We start from the raw sequence: 20,142 nt of genomic DNA, 5'->3' as shown, positions 1-20,142 counted from the left end.
TACCTCGCCGGAGGCCTCGCGGTCCGTCTGGCGTCCGAACGCACTGGTGGACGCGCAACCCTTTCGGTGGCGCGCCCATATTGGGGATGCACCATCGTCCCACGAGGCCATGGCACGGCGTGCCCGCCATGCAAGGCACCGGCTGCGGGAGGTGGCGACAGCCCTCGCGGTGGCGGACGTCTGCGAAGCGGAGTCACATTCGGCGCCCCGTATGGCGCATCAGTCCGGGCGCCGCAACCGCATCATGGTGGACGTCGACGGCTCGTCCCCGGACGGATCTGTCATTGATCTGGCGTCCACCGGCACCGTTCGGGCTCTGGTCTCCGACGAGAAATAATAGGGCATGGGAGACGGTGGGGCCTTGAGTCCCGTGAGCTAGCTCGTGTCTCATGCCCTACCCTACCTTGCCGACGGTCGGACCAACACTCTGAAGAGCGCAGGCGGCCGCTGGACATGGCCAGGGCGGAGCCGGGCGAGTGGTGAGTAGAACCGGACGAGCTCCGCTTAGATTAGGTTTCACGTTACATGTAATAATACGGATTTGAGATATCCGGATGTGAAATACTTTTTTGAGAGGTGATCGATCACTGTCTCCGGATGCGACCAGGCGAGTCCATGGTATTTGAGGGGTCGAATTTGTTAAGCCCAGCGGTATATGCTCTAAATACTGCAGGGAAAAGGAGGTAGCACTGCGAGTGTAAGCGTGAGTGACAGCACGTGTTGTGTTGGTTTTCACTTTCCCTACAGTAGTGGTAGTAGCTCGCGTGTCGAGGAGTAATTCATTTGCCTTTCCGTGCACAGCCCCTACTGCTCTGCGTTGCCCTGTGACTTTATTTCTTTCCATCGAAAAAGAGCAGCAGCTTCGCTTCGCCTTCACTTTACCCATCCACGGAATCTCTCTCTTAATTTCTTCTTCTTCTTCTTGTTTCCGTGTCCGTCCTCTGCTCGCTCGCTTTTCATCCTTTATTCTTTCCTGTGATCTATCTATCGACTTCCTTTCTTCTTGTTCAGATCCAGCTGAGCAAGTGAGAATGTGGCGGGGGATCGCCATGGTTTGCGTCTGCACGATATGTATGCTGTGCTGCCTCTCGCTGCACCCACCATCCACCACGGTACTTAATTCCATCATGTGCATCTTCTTCTTCCGACCTACTAGATGCCTGTGCGCATCTCCTTATTTTTCTTCATACTAGGGAAGGTTACGCGCTTGCGCTACCTTGGCCCGGTAGGCAGGCATAGCCTTGTATGCCCATAGTTGTTTTGGTACCATGTCCTTGTTTGGGACTGTTTGTTTTGCCACGACGATGGCCGTTGGATGTCCGGAATGGCATCGGGGCCACCCATGACTTAGCTCAAAGGGGAGTTGGTCGGAGTGACCGGGAGAGTGTTATGGCAATAGATTGGTTCTGTTGGAACACCATTAGTCCACCCGAATGAAAGTTCAAGGCCATGGGTTCTGTGGTGTGGGTACAGTATGCTAATCTCTGCAGAGCGTGTTTAAATCTATCGATAGCCGCGTCCTCGGTCATGGACACAGTTCATATTAGGTCACACCGTGGATCAACAGAAATATTAAACCTGCACAATAAAGCTATACTTGTGGCACGTGATATGAGAAAAGTTGTTGAGACCGTTAAGACGGTTTCTTTTGTGATCCGGAAGTGATCACCGTGGTAAGATGATGATTGTGGTTACGAAGTAACTGAGATGGTAAGCGGATCTGAGAGACCCTGTTGTGAGCATTGCCACTTCATGAGTAGCATGCTAAGTTCTTGCATTTAACCTGCTTAAATATTATGTTATTGTTTGCCATTGTTGCTTTATTTGTGTGAGTTTGCGAGTACATTCAAAGTACTCACCTAGCTTGTCATGCCAGTTTCAGGAGAAGCCGTACCGGAGTTGGAGTTGCATCGTTGCATCGCAGTCTAGGCCGTGTCCACATCAATGTCCCTGTGAGATGGAGTCCTTCTACATCGTCTTTCCGATGCCGTGTAGCTTTGTCGTGATGCTGAGGCCTTCGTTTATGTTCACTAAATAATGTACATATGTGCAGCAGCATCGTGTGTGTCGCTTGGCCTCGCTATCTGATGTACTATCGAACCTATGTCTCAATAAAGCGGCATATTTCTGTACCAAGTTGTTGTGTGTTGCCAGAAGACTTGATCTATGGGTTGGCAATGCAAGGTAAACCGGTCGCTCTGAGCCGGGTTGCCACAATGGAGGGGAAATCAACGATGATGAGGCCCTTGAGGCGCTGGACGGCCCGGTCCTGCTGGCGCCTGAGCTTGGCCAGCCGAGCCGCCTCCCTCGCCTTCTCCAACGGCTCCCGCTCGGAATGCTTGATGGCAAGCCGAAGAGCCTTCGCGTTCTTCCGGCGGAGCCGCCGAGCGTCCGTCTCCGCCGTCGTAAGCAACCAGCATTAGACCCACGCGAGGAGCCGCTCGTCCTCGTTGGGGTCCGTTGGTAACCCACGTCGGCGGCGGACAAAGCTCTCCACAGTCTGCCCCTCCCTTGTCCGCTGCCTCTTGCGGCGGGCGGCGCGCGCCTTCGACTCCGGCGTGCGCGTCCGAGCCGGCGGGGCAGGCATAAGCACCCACCACTGCCCACGAGGGGGAGCAGTAGCCGGCGGGGCGAGGGGACGGTGTAGGGAAGGCGCGGATTGCGCTGGCCGCCTGGCGGAGCTGCCCATGGACCCGGGGGGACAGCGCCGGCGTCCGAGATAGCGCCGACGGGGAAGCTGCAACTGCGGCAAGGCTGCAGATCCAGAGCTACCCCCGTCTCCACCTTGGACCGCTCCAAGGTGATGCGGAGGGCAAGCTCATACTCCGAATCCACCTCGTCGTCGGAGCAGCTGTTGGAGCTCGATATTGCGTCGGATTCGATTAGAATCGGTGAGGGGAGAGGAAAGAACGAAGCGAGAGAGGAGAGTGAGTGAGCTAAGGTTTCAGACCGACGAGGCCGATGGGGTTTTTTGTGGGACATCCGTGGGGTTCATGGTGGGCCGAGATTATCAGGCAGATGCGCCCTGGCCACCCCCATATTTGGGCTGGATATGAGGGATACCGGTCAGTCCGGATATTTGTGAAGGAAATATGCCCTAGAGGCAATAATAAAGTTATTATTTATTTCCTTATATCATGATAAATGTTTATTATTCATGCTAGAATTGTATTAACCGGAAACCTAATACATGTGTGAATACATAGACAAACAAAATCCCACTAGTATGTCTCTACTTGACTAGCTCGTTAATCAAAGATGGTTGTGTTTCCTAACCATAGACAAAGAGTTGTTATTTGATTAACGGGATCACATCATTAGTTGAATGATCTGATTGACATGACCCATTCCATTAGCTTAGCACCCGATCGTTTAGTATGTTGCTATTGCTTTCTTCATGACTTATACATGTTCCTATGACTTTGAGATTATGCAACTCCCGTTTACCGGAGGAACACTTTGTGTGCTACCAAACATCACAACATAACTGGGTGATTATAAAGGAGCTCTACAGGTGTCTCCAAAGGTACATGTTGGGTTGGCGTATTTCGAGATTAGGATTTGTCACTCCGTTTGACGGAGAGGTATCTCTGGGCCCTCTCGGTAATACACATCACATAAGCCTTGCAAGCATTGCAACTAATGTGTTAGTTGTGCGATGATGTATTACGGAACGAGTAAAGGGACTTGCCGGTAACGAGATTGAACTAGGTATTGGATACCGACGATCGAATCTCGGGCAAGTAACATACCGATGACAAAGGGAACAACGTATGTAGTTATGCGGTCTGACCGATAAAGATCTTCATAGAATATGTAGGAGCCAATATGGGCATCCAGGTCCCGCTATTGGTTATTGACCGGAGACGTGTCTCGGTCATGTCTACATTGTTCTCGAACCGTAGGGTCCGCATGCTTAAAGTTACGATGACAGTTTCATTATGAGTTTATGTATTTTGATGTACCGAAGGTTGTTCGGAGTCCCGGATGTGATCACGGACATGACGAGGAGTCTCGAAATGGTCGAGACATAAAGATCGATATATTGGAAGCCTATATTTGGACATCGGAATCGTTCCGGGTGAAATCGGCATTTTACCGGAGTACCGGGGGGTTACCGGAACCCCCCGGGGGGTTATTGGGCCTACATGGGCCTTGAGGGAGAAAAGAGAAGGAGGCAGGAGGTGGCCGCGCGCCCCTCCCCTTCCTAGTCCGAATAGTACAAGGGAAGGGGGCGGCGCCACCCCCCCCCTTTCCTTCCTCTCTTCCTCCTCTTTCCCCCCTTCTCCTTCTCCAACTAGGAAAGAAGGGAGTCCTACTCCCGGTGGGAGTAGGACTCCCCCTGGCGCGCCCCTCCTTGGCCGGCCACCCCCTCCCCTTGGCTCCTTTATATACGGGGGCAAGGGGGCACCCTAAGACAGACAAGTTGATCTTCGTGATCGTTCCTTAGCCGTGTACGGTGCCCCCCTCCATGATATTACACCTTGATCATATTGTAGCGGTGCTTAGGCGAAGCCCTACGACGGTTAAACATCAAGATCGTCACCACGCCGTCGTGCCAACGAAACTCCTCCCTGAAGCTTTGCTGGATCGGAGTCCGGGGAGCGTCATCGAGCTGTACGTGTGTCAAGAACTCGGAGGTGCCGGAGTAACGGTGCTTGGATCGGTTGGACCAGGAAGATGTACGACTACTTCCTCTATGTTGCGTCAACGCTTCCGCTTCGGTCTACGAGGGTACGTAGAGAACACTCTCCCCACTCGTTGCTATGCACCACCATGATCTTGCGTGTGCGTAGGAAATTTTTTGAAATTACTACGTTCCCCAACAGTGGCATCCGAGCCTAGGTTTTATGTGTTGATGTTATATGCACGAGTAGAACACAAGTGAGTTGTGGGCGATATAAGTCATACTGCTTACCAGCATGTCATACTTTGGTTCGGCGGTATTGTTGGACGAAGCGGCCCGGACCGACATTACGCGTACGCTTACGCGAGACCGGTTCTCCCGACGTGCTTTGCACATAGGTGGCTTGCAGGTGACAGTTTCTCCAACTTTAGTTGAACTGAGTGTGGCTACGCCCGGTCCTTGCGAAGGTTAAAATAGCACCAACTTGACAAACTATCGTTGTGGTTTTTGATGCGTAGGTAAGATTGGTTCTTGCTTAAGCCCGTAGCAGCCACGTAAAACTTGCAACAACAAAGTAGAGGACGTCTAACTTGTTTTTGCAGGGCATGTTGTGATGTGATATGGTCAAGACATGATGCTGAATTTTATTGTATGAGATGATCATGTTTTGTAACCAAGTTATCGGCAACTGGCAGGAGCCATATGGTTGTCGCTTTATTGTATGCAATGCAATCGCGCTGTAATGCTTTACTTTATCACTAAGCGGTAGCGATAGTCGTGGAAGCATAAGATTGGCGAGACGACAACGATGCTACAATGGAGATCAAGGTGTCGCGCCGGTGACGATGGTGATCATGACGGTGCTTCGGAGATGGAGATCACAGACACAAGATGATGATGGCCATATCATATCACTTATATTGATTGCATGTGATGTTTATCTTTTATGCATCTTATCTTGCTTTGATTGACGGTAGCATTATAAGATGATCTCTCACTAAAATTATCAAGAAGTGTTCTCCCTGAGTATGCACCGTTGCGAAAGTTCTTCATGCTGAGACACCACGTGATGATCGGGTGTGATAGGCTCTACGTTCAAATACAACGGGTGCAAAACAGTTGCACACGCGGAATACTCAGGTTATACTTGACAAGCCAAGCATATGCAGATATGGCCTCGGAACACGGAGACCGAAAGGTCGAGCGTGAATCATATAGTAGATATGATCAACATGGTGATGTTCACCAATGAAACTACTCCATCTCACGTGATGATCGGACATGGTTTAAGTTGATTTGGATCACGTGATCACTTAGAGGATTAGAGGGATGTCTATCTAAGTGGGAGTTCTTTAAGTAATTTGATTAATTGAATTTAAATTTATCATGAACTTAGTACCTGATAGTATCTTGCTTATGTATGTTTGATTGTAGATAGATGGCCCGTGCTGTTTGTTCCGTTGAATTTTAATGCGTTCCTTGAGAAAGCAAAGTTGAAAGATGATGGTAGCAATTACACGGACTGGGTCCGTAACTTGAGGATTATCCTCATTGCTGCACAGAAGAATTACGTCCTGGAAGCACCGCTGGGTGCCAGGCCTGCTGCTGGAGCAACACCAGATGTTATGAACGTCTGGCAAAGCAAAGCTGATGACTACTCGATAGTTCTGTGTGCCATGCTTTACGGCTTAGAATCGGGACTTCAACGACGTCTTGAACGTCATGGAGCATATGAGATGTTCCAGGAGTTGAAGTTAATATTTCAAGCAAATGCCCGGATTGAGAGATATGAAGTCTCTAATAAGTTCTATAGCTGCAAGATGGAGGAGAACAGTTCTGTCAGTGAGCATATACTCAAAATGTCTGGGTATAATAATCACTTGATTCAGATGGGAGTTAATCTTCCAGATGATTGCGTCATTGACAGAATTCTGCAATCACTGCCACCAAGCTACAAGAGCTTTGTGATGAACTATAATATGCAAGGGATGAATAAGACTATTCCCGAGCTCTTCGCAATGCTGAAAGCTGCGGAGGTAGAAATCAAAAAGGAGCATCAAGTGTTGATGGTCAATAAGACCACTAGTTTCAAGAAAAAGGGCAAAGGGAAGAAGAAGGGGAACTTCAAGAAGAACGGCAAGCAAGTTGCTGCTCAAGAGAAGAAACCCAAGTCTGGACCTAAGCCTGAAACTGAGTGCTTCTACTGCAAGCAGACTGGTCACTGAAAGCGGAACTGCCCCAAGTATTTGGCGGATAAGAAGAATGGCAAGGTGAACAAAGGTATATGTGATATACATGTTATTGATGTGTATCTTACTAATGCTCGCAGTAGCACCTGGGTATTTGATACTGGTTCTGTTTCTAATATTTGCAACTCGAAACAAGGACTACGGATTAAGCGAAGATTGGCTAAGGACGAGGTGACGATGCGCGTGGGAAACGGTTCCAAAGTCGATGTGATATCGGTCGGCACGCTACCTCTACATCTACCCTCGGGATTAGTATTAGACCTAAATAATTGTTATTTGGCGCCAGCGTTGAGCATGAACATTATATCTGGATCTTGTTTAATGCGAGACAGTTATTCATTTAAATAAGAGAATAATGGTTGTTCTATTTATATGAGTAATATCTTTTATGGTCATGCACCCTTGAAGAGTGGTCTATTCTTATTGAATCTCGATAGTAGTGATACACATATTCATAATGTTGAAGCCAAAAGATGCAGAGTTGATAATGATGGTGCAACTTATTTGTGGCACTGCCGTTTAGGTCATATCGGTGTAAAGCGCATGAAGAAACTCCATACTGATGGACTTTTGGAACCACTTGATTATGAATCACTTGGTACTTGCGAACCGTGCCTCATGGGCAAGATGACTAAAACACCGTTCTCCGGTACTATGGAGAGAGCAACAGATTTGTTGGAAATCATACATACAGATGTATGTGGTCCGATGAATATTGAGGCTCGTGGCGGATATCGTTATTTTCTCACCTTCACAGATGACTTAAGCAGATATGGGTATATCTACTTAATGAAACATAAGTCTGAAATATTTGAAAAGTTCAAAGAATTTCAGAGTGAAGTTGAAAATCATCGTAACAAGAAAATAAAGTTTCTACGATCTGATCGTGGAGGAGAATATTTGAGTTACGAGTTTGGTGTATATTTGAAGCAATGCGGAATAGTTTCGCAACTCACACCACCCGGAACACCACAGCGTAATGGTGTGTCCGAACATCGTAATCATACTTTACTAGATATGGTGCGATCTATGATGCCTCTTACTGATTTATCGCTATCGTTTTGGGGTTATGCTTTAGAGACGGCCGCATTCACGTTGAATAGGGCACGATCGAAATCCGTTGAGACGACGCCTTATGAACTATGGTTTGGCAAGAAACCAAAGTTGTCGTTTCTGAAAGTTTGGGGTTGCGATGCTTATGTGAAAAAGCTTCAACCTGATAAGCCCGAACCCAAATCAGAGAAATGTGTCTTCATAGGATATCCAAAGGAAACTATTGGATACACCTTCTATCACAGATCCGGAGGCAAGACTTTTGTTGCTAAATTCAGAAACTTTCTGGAGAAGGAGTTTCTCTCGAAAGATGTGAGTGGGAGGAAAGTAGAACTTGATGAGGTAACTGTACCTGCTCCCTTATTGGAAAGTAGTACATCACAGAAAACTGTTTCTGTGACACCTACACCAATTAGTGAGGAAGCTAATGATAATGGTCATGAAACTTCTGGACAAGATACTACTGAACCTCGTAGATCAACCAGAGTGAGAACCGCGCCAGAGTGATACGGTAATCCTGTTCTGGAAATCATGCTGCTAGATCATGATGAACCTACGAACTATGAAGAAGCGATGGTGAGCCCAGATTTCGCAAAATGGCTTGAAACCATGAAATCTGAGATGGGATCCATGTATGAGAACAAAGTATGGACTTTGGTTGACTTGCCCGATGATCGGCAAGCAATTGAGAATAAATGGATCTTCAAGAAGAAGACTGACGCTGACGGTAATATTACTGTCTACAAAGCTCGACTTGTTGCAAAAGGTTTTTGACAAGTTCAAGGGGTTGACTACGATGAGACCTTCTCACCCGTAGCGATGCTTAAGTCTGTCCGAATCATCTTAGCAATTGCCGCATTTTATGATTATGAAATTTGGCAGATGGATGTCAAAACTGCATTCCTGAATGGATTTCTGGAAGAAGAGTTGTATATGATGCAACCGGAAGGTTTTGTCGATCCAAAGGGAGCTAACAAAGTGTGCAAGCTGTTGGGGAACGTAGCAGAAATTCAAAATTTTCCTACGTGTCACCAAGATCTATCTATGGAGAAACTAGCAACGAGGGGAAGGAGAGTGCATCTACATACCCTTGTAGATCGCTAAGCGGAAGCGTTCAAGAGAACGGGGTTGAAGGAGTCGTACTCGTCGTGATCCAAATCACTGGAGATCCTAGTGCCGAACGGACGGCACCTCCGTGTTCAACACACATACAGCCCGGTGACGTCTCCCATGCCTTGATCCAGCAAGGAGAGAGGGAAAGGTTGAGGAAGGCTCCATCCAGCAGCAGCACAACGGCGTGGTGGTGGTGGAGGAGCGTGGTACTCCAGCAGGGCTTCGCCAAACACCGCAAGAGACGAGGAGGGAGAGGGGTAGGGCTGCGCCAAGAAGGAGAGGAACTCATGTGTGTTGGGCAACCCAAACCTCAAGTATATATAGGGGAAGGGGAGGGGCTGCGCCCCCACCTAGGGTTCCCTCCCTAGGGGTGGCGGCAGCCCCCTAGATCCCATCTAGGGGCGGCCAAGGGGAGGGGAGAGGGGAAGGCGCACCAGGGTGGGCCTTAGGGCCCATCTGCCCTAGGGTTTGCCCCCTTCTCCTCTCCCTTGTGCCTTGGGCCCTTGTGGGGGGGGCGCACCAGCCCACCTGGGGCTGGTCCCCTCCCACACTTGGCCCATGCAGCCCTCCGGGGCTTGTGGCCCCACTTGGTGGACCCCCGGGACCCTCCCAGTGGTCCCGGTACGTTACCGATAAACCCCAAAACTTTTCCGGCAACCAAAACAGGACTTCCCATATATAAATCTTTACCTCCGGACCATTCCGGAACTCCTCGTGACGTCCGGGATCTCATCCGAGACTCCGAACAACATTCGGTAACCACATACAAACTTCCTTTATAACCCTAGCGTCATCGAACCTTAAGTGTGTAGACCCTACAGGTTCGGGAACCATGCAGACATGACCGAGACATTCTCCGGTCAATAACCAACAGCGGGATCTGGATATCCATGTTGGCTCCCACATGCTCCACGATGATCTCATCGGATGAACCACGATGTCAAGGACTTAATCAATCCCGTATACAATTCCCTTTGTCTATCGGTACGATAGTTGCCCGAGATTCGATCGTCGGTATCCCGATACCTTGTTCAATCTCGTTACCGGCAAGTCTCTTTACTCGTTCCGTAACACATCATCCCGTGATCAACTCCTTGATCACATTGTGCACATTATGATGATGTCCTACCGAGTGGGCCCAGAGATACCTCTCCGTTTACACGGAGTGACAAATCCCAGTCTCGATTTGTGCCAACCCAACAGACACTTTCGGAGATACCTGTAGTGTACCTTTATAGCCACCCAGTTACGTTGTGACGTTTGGCACACGCAAAGCACTCCTACGGTATCCGGGAGTTGCACAATCTCATGGTCTAAGGAAATGATACTTGACATTAGAAAAGCTTTAGCATACGAACTACAGGATCTTGTGCTAGGCTTAGGATTGGGTCTTGTCCATCACATCATTCTCCTAATGATGTGATCCCGTTATCAACGACATCCAATGTCAATGGTCAGGAAACCGTAATCATCTATTGATCAACGAGCTAGTCAACTAGAGGCTTACTAGGGACATAGTGTTGTCTATGTATCCACACATGTATCTAAGTTTCCTATCAATACAATTCTAGCATGGATAATAAACGATTATCATGAACAAGGAAATATAATACTAATCAATTTATTATTGCCTCTAGGGCATATTTCCAACACAAGCTCCAGCGATCCATTTATGGACTGGTGCAAGCCTCTCGGAGTTGGAATAAACGCTTTGATAGTGTGATCAAAGCATTTGGTTTTATACAGACTTTCGGAGAAGCCTGTATTTACAAGAAAGTGAGTGGGAGCTCTGTAACATTTCTGATATTATATGTGGATGATATATTACTGATTGGAAATGATATAGAATTTCTGGATAGCATAAAAGGATACTTGAATAAGAGTTTTTCAATGAAAGACCTCGGTGAAGCTGCTTACATATTAGGCATAAAGATCTATAGAGATAGATCAAGACGCTTAATTGGACTTTCACAAAGCACATACCTTGACAAGATTTTGAAGAAGTTCAAAATAGATCAAGCAAAGAAAGGGTTCTTGCCTGTGTTACAAGGTGTGAAATTGAGTCAGACTCAATGCCCGACCACTACAGAAGATAGAGAGAAAATGAAAGATGTTCCCTATGCTTCAGCCATAGGCTCTATCATGTATGCAATGCTGTGTACCAGACCTGATGTGTGCCTTGCTATAAGTTTAGCAGGGAGGTACCAAAGTAATCCAGGAGTGGATCACTGGACAACGGTCAAGAACATCCTAAAGTACCTGACAAGGACTAAGGATATGTTTCTCGTATATGGAGGTGACAAAGAGCTCATCGTAAACGATTACGTTGATGCAAGCTTTGACACTGATCCGGACGATTCTAAATCGCAAACCAGATACGTGTTTTCATTAAACGGTGGAGCTGTTAGTTGGTGCAGTTCTAAACAAAGCGTCGTGGCGGGATCTACATGTGAAGCGGAGTACATAGCTGCTTCGGAAGCAGCAAACGAAGGAGTCTGGATGAAGGAGTTCATATCCGATCTAGGTGTCATACCTAGTGCATCGGGTCCAATGAAAATCTTTTGTGATAATACTGGTGCAATTGCCTTGGCAAAGGAATCCAGATTTCACAAGAGAACCAAACACATCAAGAGACGCTTCAATTCTATCCGGGATCTAGTCCAGGTGGGAGACATAGAGATTTGCAAGATACATACGGAGCTGAATGTAGCAGACCCGTTGACTAAGCCTCTTCCACGAGCAAAACATGATCAGCACCAAGCCTCCATGGGTGTTAGAATCATTACTGTGTAATCTAGATTGTTGACTCTAGTGCAAGTGGGAGACTGAAGGAAATATGCCCTAGAGGCAATAATAAAGTTATTATTTATTTCCTTATATCATGATAAATGTTTATTATTCATGCTAGAATTGTATTAACCGGAAACATAATACATGTGTGAATACATAGACAAACAAAATGTCACTAGTATGCCTCTACTTGACTAGCTCGTTAATCAAAGATGGTTGTGTTTCCTAACCATAGACAAAGAGTTGTTATTTGATTAACGGGATCACATCATTAGTTGAATGATCTGATTGACATGACCCATTCCATTAGCTTAGCACCCGATCGTTTAGTATGTTGCTATTGCTTTCTTCATGACTTATACATGTTCCTATGACTATGAGATTATGCAACTCCTGTTTACAGGAGGAACATTTTGTGTGCTACCAAACGTCACAACGTAACTGGATAATTATAAAGGAGCTCTATAGGTGTCTCCAAAGGTACATGTTGGGTTGGCGTATTTCGAGATTAGGATTTGTCACTCCGTTTGACGGAGAGGTATCTCTGGGCCCTCTCGGTAATACACATCACATAAGCCTTGCAAGCATTGCAACTAATGTGTTAGTTGTGAGATGATGTATTACGGAACGAGTAGAGAGACTTGCCGGTAACGAGATTGAACTAGGTATTGGATACCGACGGTCGAATCTCGGGCAAGTAACATACCGATGACAAAGGGAACAACGTATGTAGTTATGCGGTTTGACCAATAAAGATCTTCGTAGAATATGTAGGAGCCAATATGGGCATCCAGGTCCCGCTATTGGTTATTGACCGGAGACGTGTCTCGGTCATGTCTACATTGTTCTCGAACCATAGGGTCCGCACGCTTAAAGTTATGATGAAAGTTTCATTATGAGTTTATGTATTTTGATGTACCGAAGGTTGTTCGGAGTCCCGGATGTGATCACGGACATGACGAAGAGTCTCGAAATGGTCGAGACATAAAGATCGATATATTGGAAGCCTATATTTGGACATCGGAATCGTTCCGGGTGAAATCGGCATTTTACCGGAGTACCGGGGGGTTACCGGAACCCCCCGGGGGTTATTGGGCCTACATGGGCCTTAAGGGAGAAGAGAGAAGGAGGCAGGAGGTGGCCGCGCGCCCCTCCCCTTCCTAGTCCGAATAGGACAAGGGAAGGGGGCGGCGCCCCCCCCCCCCCCCTTCCTTCCTCTCTTCCTCCTCTTTCCCCCCTTCTCCTTCTCCAACTAGGAAAGAAGGGAGTCCTACTCCCGGTGGGAGTAGGACTCCCCCTGGCGCGCCCCTCTTTGGCCGGCCGCCCCCTCCCCTTGGCTCCTTTATATACGGGGGCAAGGAGGCACCCTAAGACAGACAAGTTGATCTTCGTGATTGTTCCTTAGCCGTGTACGGTGCCCCCCTCCACGATATTACACCTCGATCATATTTTAGCAGTGCTTAGGCGAAGCCCTGCGACGGTTAAACATCAAGATCGTCACCACGCCGTCGTGCTGACGAAACTCCTCCCCGAAGCTTTGCTGGATCGGAGTCCGGGGAGCGTCACCGAGCTGTACGTGTGTCAAGAACTCGGAGGTGCCGGAGTAACGGTGCTTAAATCGGTTGGACCAGGAAGACGTACGACTACTTCCTCTACATTGCGTCAACGCTTCCGCTTCGGTCTACGAGGGTACGTAGACAACACTCTCCCCTCTCGTTGCTATGCATCACCATGATCTTGCGTGTGCGTAGAATTTTTTTTGAAATTACTACGTTCCCCAATAATTTGAGGCCCGTTTGAAGCATTTGTCTGGGTTAAAAAAACGTGACCAGGCAGTCCACCTTGACGTATGAGGCGGGTTTGAGAGGAACCTCCTATGCAGCGCTTATTGCGGCAAGGAGTCGGAGTTCCACATGGGAGACGACTCACCTGGGCCGGCCCACTAGCTCTCCTCCGGAGAATGAAAAATTGCAAAAATAAAAAGAGCACTAACCAGGAATCGAACACGCAAACTGCTCCAGATGCGCTCCGCACGCTCGCCATAGCGACACGCGAACTACTCTAACAAATCCGCAGCGCCAGCATTGAAGAACCTGTACGAGTCCATAGCCACTGTAGTAACTGAAGTTTATTGCATACAATTACATATTAAAACTTCTATTAAAATTTCAAAAGTAAAAAGGAAAAACTTTTTGAAAAGAAAACATTATTTCGGAACTGAATAGAAACTAAAACCAAGTAGGAACAAAAAATTGAATACGAGAATATTTTCTAAATTATGAAGTACTTTTCGTAAACGCAAAACATCTTTTCCAAAACATGAGCATATTTTCAAAAAGGTGATACATTTTTTCAAAACTAAACTATTTTCAAAAAACTCGAGCATAATTTGAATTTGTGAACTAATTTCTAAAACATAAACATTTTTTAAATTTGTGACTAAATATTTAAAACTGTAGCTCTTTTAGTATATGTGAACAAATTTGGAAAACAAGAACATTTTTTTAAATTCCAAATATTTAAAATTTGCGAATAAAAATTAAATGTGCGAACACATTTGAATTTATCAACAAATTTTGAAAAATGAACATTTTTGTAACATGTGAACAAATTTTGAAAACGAAAATATGTTTTTGAATTTGCGAACAAATTTTCAAAATGGGAATTATTTTTGAAATTCCAGAACATTTTTGAATTTGTGAACAAAATTTGGAAACAGGAACATTTTTTTATGAAATTCCCAAACATTTTTTATTTGTGAAAAAAAATTAAATATGTAAACATTTTTTTGGAATTTGTGAACAAATGTTTGAAAATGGGAACTCTTTTGAAAACAAATATTTTTAGTTTGTAACAAAATTTAGAAAGGAGAACATTTCTTGATTTATCAGGCATTTTCTGAAACGACGCGAACATTTTTTTGATTTACCAAACATTTTCTAAAACAAAGCGAACAAATTTTAAAATTACTTTATAACAATTTATAAAAAAAATGTTGAAAAAGGGAAAAAAATTGTAAAAATGAACAAAATTTGTAAGAGGCAAACAATTTTTGAGAAAGGGAAAACGTGATAATTTTTTTAGATCTATGAACAATTTGTGAGAAAGGGAACAAATACTCTAAATGCGAACATTGTTTAAATTATTTTTAAAAAAAGAATTTTTTAAATTTATGAACAAAATTTGAAAATGGGACCATTTTTTAAATTTTCAAACATTTTCCGTGAATCTCAAACAAAATCTTCAGAAATTATAAGCATTTTTTCAAATTAGCATACATTTTTCAAATTCCCACACATCCCCAGCAATCTCACACATCCCCACACGAACGATCAAACTCCGATCCGCCCGTCAACCATCGCTCGGCTGGCCGCCCTCCTCCTCGCCTTCGCCGTCGCCGTCTCCACCACCGCGCTGGCGCATGGCCGCGACCTCCCGACCCAGATCAAGGTGACTGACCACCCTCCCTCTCCTCTCCACATGACATGATTATTGCTCTTCTCGTGTACTCATCGCGTTTACCTTGCCGGCTTCGACCGATCCGCAGCTGACAAATGGCGGCGGCGTGGTTGGCGGCGACAGGCAGGAGTGCGTGTACACGGTGTACGTGCGGACGGGGTCGATCTGGAAGGCCGGGACGGACGCCAACATCACCCTGGAGCTCTACACCGCAGGCAACGCCGACGGCGTGGCCATCTCGGACCTGCCGTCGTGGGGCGGGCTCATGTGGCAGGGCCACTCCTACTTCGAGCGCGGCAACCTCGACATTTTCAGCGGGCGCGGGCCGTGCATGGCCAGCGCGCCCTGCCGCATGAGGGTGTCCTCCGACGGCACCGGCCCGCACCACGGCTGGTACTGCAACTACGTCGAGGTCACCGTCACCGTCACCGGCCCGCACCGCGGCCGCGCCCAGCAGCTCTTCACCGTCGAGCAGTGGCTCGCCACCGACGCCGCGCCCTACAAGCTCGAGGCCGTCGTCGACCGCTGCCCCGCCGATGACGCCGCGTCGGTGTATGACCGAGTACGCCGGCGTCTTGATACGTGTCTTATTGTTTTTCATCAAAACGATCTTCCTTCGTGTGTTATGGTTCGTTAAGCCCCGTGACCAGCGTGCGCCGCGCCGCGGCACGGAGATGTACTATTAGATGAGTTCGTACTGCTGGTGGCGAAATAATTGGGACCTGATTTGTACTATGTGCCATGAGTGGGGGTTGTGACTGCTAGTTGCGGTGATGGTTTTGTACGTCGATCGATGGTGTCGATATGGCATCTCCATTTGTGTGAATCTTTGTCCATGTTTTCATGCAGTACATGTCTTCTCTCTGCTGGCCGGTGCATATGCCTGTAGATTCAGTTCCAAGCTCTAGCCACCGGTAGAACAGCGTCTGTGGCTGCATGTGTGCGTGTGTTTTTTGCCCTAGCAGGTTGTGCGTGTGCAGGGGGCGTAGGAGAGGGGAAGAGGAACGGGAGGGTGGACTGGCTTTTCCGGTTCATGTGCTCCAGTAGGCTGGTTGGGGCAGAAAAATCGGAAGGGGGGATCGGTTGCTAGGGCAAAAAACACACGCACACATGCAGCCGCCGCCGCCGCCGCCGCCGTCCCGTCCCTCGCCGGCGGCCTCCTCTGATCTGACGCATCATCGTGGGACGAGTCGTAGGGACGGTGAAGGTGGTCGGCATGTTGCGGGGCTAGCTGGTGTGGGCGCACGATCGCTCGCGGCGGGGCGCGCTGCCAGTTCTTGCGACAACCGCAGATGGTGGAGTACAGGACCCTGCGATGGGTGCCCATCTGGAAGATCAACATGACCTTCCTTCGGCTTCCCATGGCCGTCGCCGTCACGAGATTCATCGTCAAGGTCCATGTCGTCTCCTCTGACGTACGCCGGCTTCACCATCTCCCTGTTCCTCTTCGAATTCGTGTGTTGATTTATGAACCAGAAATTAAGTTAAGTTTGTCTATTTCCAAATTCCTAATGTTATCTCTTGAGATCTGAACCTGGATTTTGTTCATATAGCTGCATGTACTATTGTAAATTCCACTGACAAGTCAATGGAAAGAGTAGACCTAGAGATAATTTAAAATAGATTCTATATGCCCTTTGTTCAGTTAGGATCAACTTTGTCAGTCCACGTGCTCTGTTGGAGACCAACCCCAACGTGTATGCTACGACCAGTTCAAGAAGAACATCTCATATGTCAGGAACCACACACATGGTAGGAGATGATGTGTTTCTATGTGTACCATGTGATCTTCTGCTGTCATTTTCTTTTCTTTCTTCCAACTCTGACCCATTATCTGCTACTTTAGATCTTTGCACTTAACAGGTTAAATGATGCAAACAATCAACTCGGGAAGTGGCTGTTTTGATTAGTACTCCCTCCGTTCCAAATTAGTTGACTTGAATTTGTCTAAATACGGATGTATCTATATTTGTTTAGTGTCTAGATAGATCCGTGTCTAGATAAATATAGGTCAAATAATTTAGAACGGAGGGAGTAAATAGTATGAGAGACTAGAATGAAGGTTCTATAGGCCCGGGCAGTGCTCTGTGTACTAAATGTATTGTTATTCCTATAAGTGCAAAGCTGGACAAGTACATGATAGATTTGCTGATTACACCTTCAGTTCAAAATTCTTGTCTTAGATTTATCTAGATACGGATGTCCGTATCTAGATAAATCTAAGACAAGAATTTTGGGACGGAGGGAGTAGTCATGAGTTAGTCTCTTCCCATTCATTTTCGATAAAGGGCATTTTTATTAACTCATAATGTAGCATCAAGTGGATACAAAGCATAAGGAATGACACCCTGTCTCTGTATAGCTAAGATGCACACAGACTTAACGAAGAGTCTAGCAAAGTGTATATATAAAAAGAATGACAAGTTGGCAACAGTAAAGCCATGAGTCCAAAACTATGCCAATGTCAATGGAGGAGGTGGACCGATTCAGAGATTATGTTGCCACCCATGTTGGGTAAAAATGTCCCTGACCACCCGCTCCAACCGCATACACACCGTCTTGAACAACGATTGATACTCCGTTCGCTGTAGCGTAGACCACATACAAAGCCAGTACGTACAACGGTAAATAACCTGCATAGGGAGGAATGTTTCCATTCATTTAGTTTTTAGTCTCGAGGGAGGAATGTTTCTTGCTATATATAGATAAAAAAATGGTAGTGTTGTTTATCTAGATGTACGTACAACATAAAAAATCCACCATGTATAGGTTGCCATGCTTTTTGGATTGAGATTCACTATGTATTTTAAGTTCATATTGTCTTAAAGATAAGCTCAGCACTAATTGTCGGCATGCTCTTCATGGCTTCATTGAAAGATAATGAGGCTATGTAAATTGTCAATGCAGAAAGGTTCTGACAGTATATAGGATTAGTTGTAACCTTTTCTTGGATTTTCAAGAAAAATCCTGACATTACTAATCAGCTGGGCATGTACATGATAGATTTGATGATTTTTACATTGTAAATGGTCCCTTGACTTGCTCTTTACAGGTACTTACATGTGGCAATGCTCCTTAGATTGATAATATGTGCAGATTTTTGGGGATGAAAAAAATGATAGAGGAGAGCGCCCCAATTCCTTGCTGCTTTGTGCCATTTTGTTTGCCGGTACTGATTGATGCTGCTTGTCTTTACAGGAGAAAATATCTCTTAATAACTGAGACTTTCAAGGTTGATGGTCAGAGCAGTGTTAATGGCCTCAAAGAGGCTGCAGAAGTTTGTATGACTGTCATATTCAGGGTCAGAATAGTATGCACGTTCTTCCAAGAATCGAAGCACGTTAGGAAGGTGTACATCAATTGAGATGATTGAGCAGTTCCAACTTCAAATCAGGTCACTCTTTATGGTTCAACCTTCGATCAAGATGTTCCTCTTTGTACTTGCTCACATTCATGTGAAATTGCCCTTCCTTTCTTGGATGCAACTGATGCTCTACTTCTCATGAATCATTTTCCCTTCTCAGTTGCCTGAAATTACCAGATGTTGGGTATGTTCTTCCACGATACTGCTCTTGAATTTGATATAATCCGCAGGAGCAATCCAAGAGCTAAAAACTACAATGATTTTGCTATCAACCAAGTATTGTTATTTTTCTACCTATGTCCTAATCAGGTGCGTCACCTGCTATTGTCTTTGCCTACTAAATTATGATGAATCTTCCACTTTGTTGTCTGGTTTTCTTTATCCTCCTTACCTTTTCATGCCATTCTGCACGCTACTCATAATGCCCATTTCTTGTTATTTGCTAATGGTTGTACTGGACAAAGTATGGTCTGTTGTTGAAACACACAAGTGTGGCAACAAAGTCATACAGTGCATTTCCTGTTGTTGCTTGGTTTTATGGTTCTTAGAATGTCACTGTACTATGTATTAGGCTAAGCAAAAGTGGCTTTAGCACTGAAGAACATATGTTTATCTTTAGGAGATCTCTAAAATATTCGAGAGTGTGTTTTGTTATGAATTATTGTTGTATATAAGGAGAATAGTAAGAGAAGATCCGCAGTTGTGTCTGTAAGTTTTACTATTGTAGTTTTTTCTTCTTGCAAGATCCCAAACCATTTACCCATTTGATCCGCAGATTCGCTTACCGACTGTAAATTGTTTAACTTCCTTGCACATAAAAAGACAATATGCTTGGATTTGTGAAACAACTATACTTTTCTTGTACAATGGTGAAAGAACTACATTGTTATACTGCTCTTTGATTCAAGTTCTTCTATTCCATATCAACATAGGAGACTTGAATTACACCACAACTCATTGGCTTGCCAAAATGTAAGGATGACAACTTTGTGATGAGTGAAATTGGATGTAGTCAGTAGGGAGGGAGGGGAAATGAGGCAAACCTCTTCCAGACCTTTTGGTTATCTAATTTGTTAACTTGTTTATAATTTTAATAATTTGTTTACCGAGTTCAGCAAAGTCATCTTGGATGGGGCATTGTACATGGTGCTTGTGAGTGTTCTGAATTAGAATTGTCTAATGTATGGATTCCCTTTTGGCCGTACATCTAATTCTACAGATATTTGAATGGATCAACTCTACAACGACACATCTATTTTAGTTGTGAAGTGACAACTCGTAGGCCTGATCAAGTACAAGATTAATGGATACAACTTTTAGAATACATTTGTATAGCGTTGCTTAAGAGTTGTTTGGGTATAATATACTACGTCTTATATTTAGGAACAGAGGTAGTACTATTTTCTCTTGAATATTCAACTCAAATGTGTCTTGGCTCTTTTCTCTTCAAGGAAAATGTTCCTTTACTTTTACAATACATTCGCAAG

General features: G+C 45.7%; 1 protein-coding gene across 1 annotated transcript; it reads left to right on the top strand.

Moving 5' to 3' along the window:
• The first annotated feature begins 453 nt into the window (after positions 1-453).
• On the top strand, positions 454-18,655 carry LOC123052722 (PLAT domain-containing protein 1-like). Its single transcript, XM_044476075.1, has 5 exons — positions 454-479; positions 15,138-15,282; positions 15,380-15,853; positions 18,120-18,181; positions 18,490-18,655. The coding sequence occupies exons 1-5, from the start codon at positions 454-456 to the stop codon at positions 18,653-18,655; spliced, it is 873 nt and encodes a 290-aa protein (XP_044332010.1).
• Positions 18,656-20,142: the final 1,487 nt, after the last annotated feature.

The sequence above is a fragment of the Triticum aestivum genome, chromosome 1A (assembly GCF_018294505.1).
Source record: "Triticum aestivum cultivar Chinese Spring chromosome 1A, IWGSC CS RefSeq v2.1, whole genome shotgun sequence".
NCBI lineage: Eukaryota > Viridiplantae > Streptophyta > Magnoliopsida > Poales > Poaceae > Triticum > Triticum aestivum.
Note: the sequence above shows the minus strand (reverse complement) of the source record. Positions and strands in the feature narration are given on the sequence as shown.

Bases quoted from the DNA above. Each gene is read 5' to 3' on its own strand.
- LOC123052722 (XM_044476075.1), top strand. From the start codon at position 454: ATGGCCAGGGCGGAGCCGGGCGAGTG. The intron at 480-15,137 runs GTGAGTAGAACC...ACACATCCCCAG, and splicing joins AGGGCGGAGCCGGGCGAGTG to CAATCTCACACATCCCCACA. The intron at 18,182-18,489 runs GTAAATTGTCAA...TTGTCTTTACAG, and splicing joins TTGAAAGATAATGAGGCTAT to GAGAAAATATCTCTTAATAA.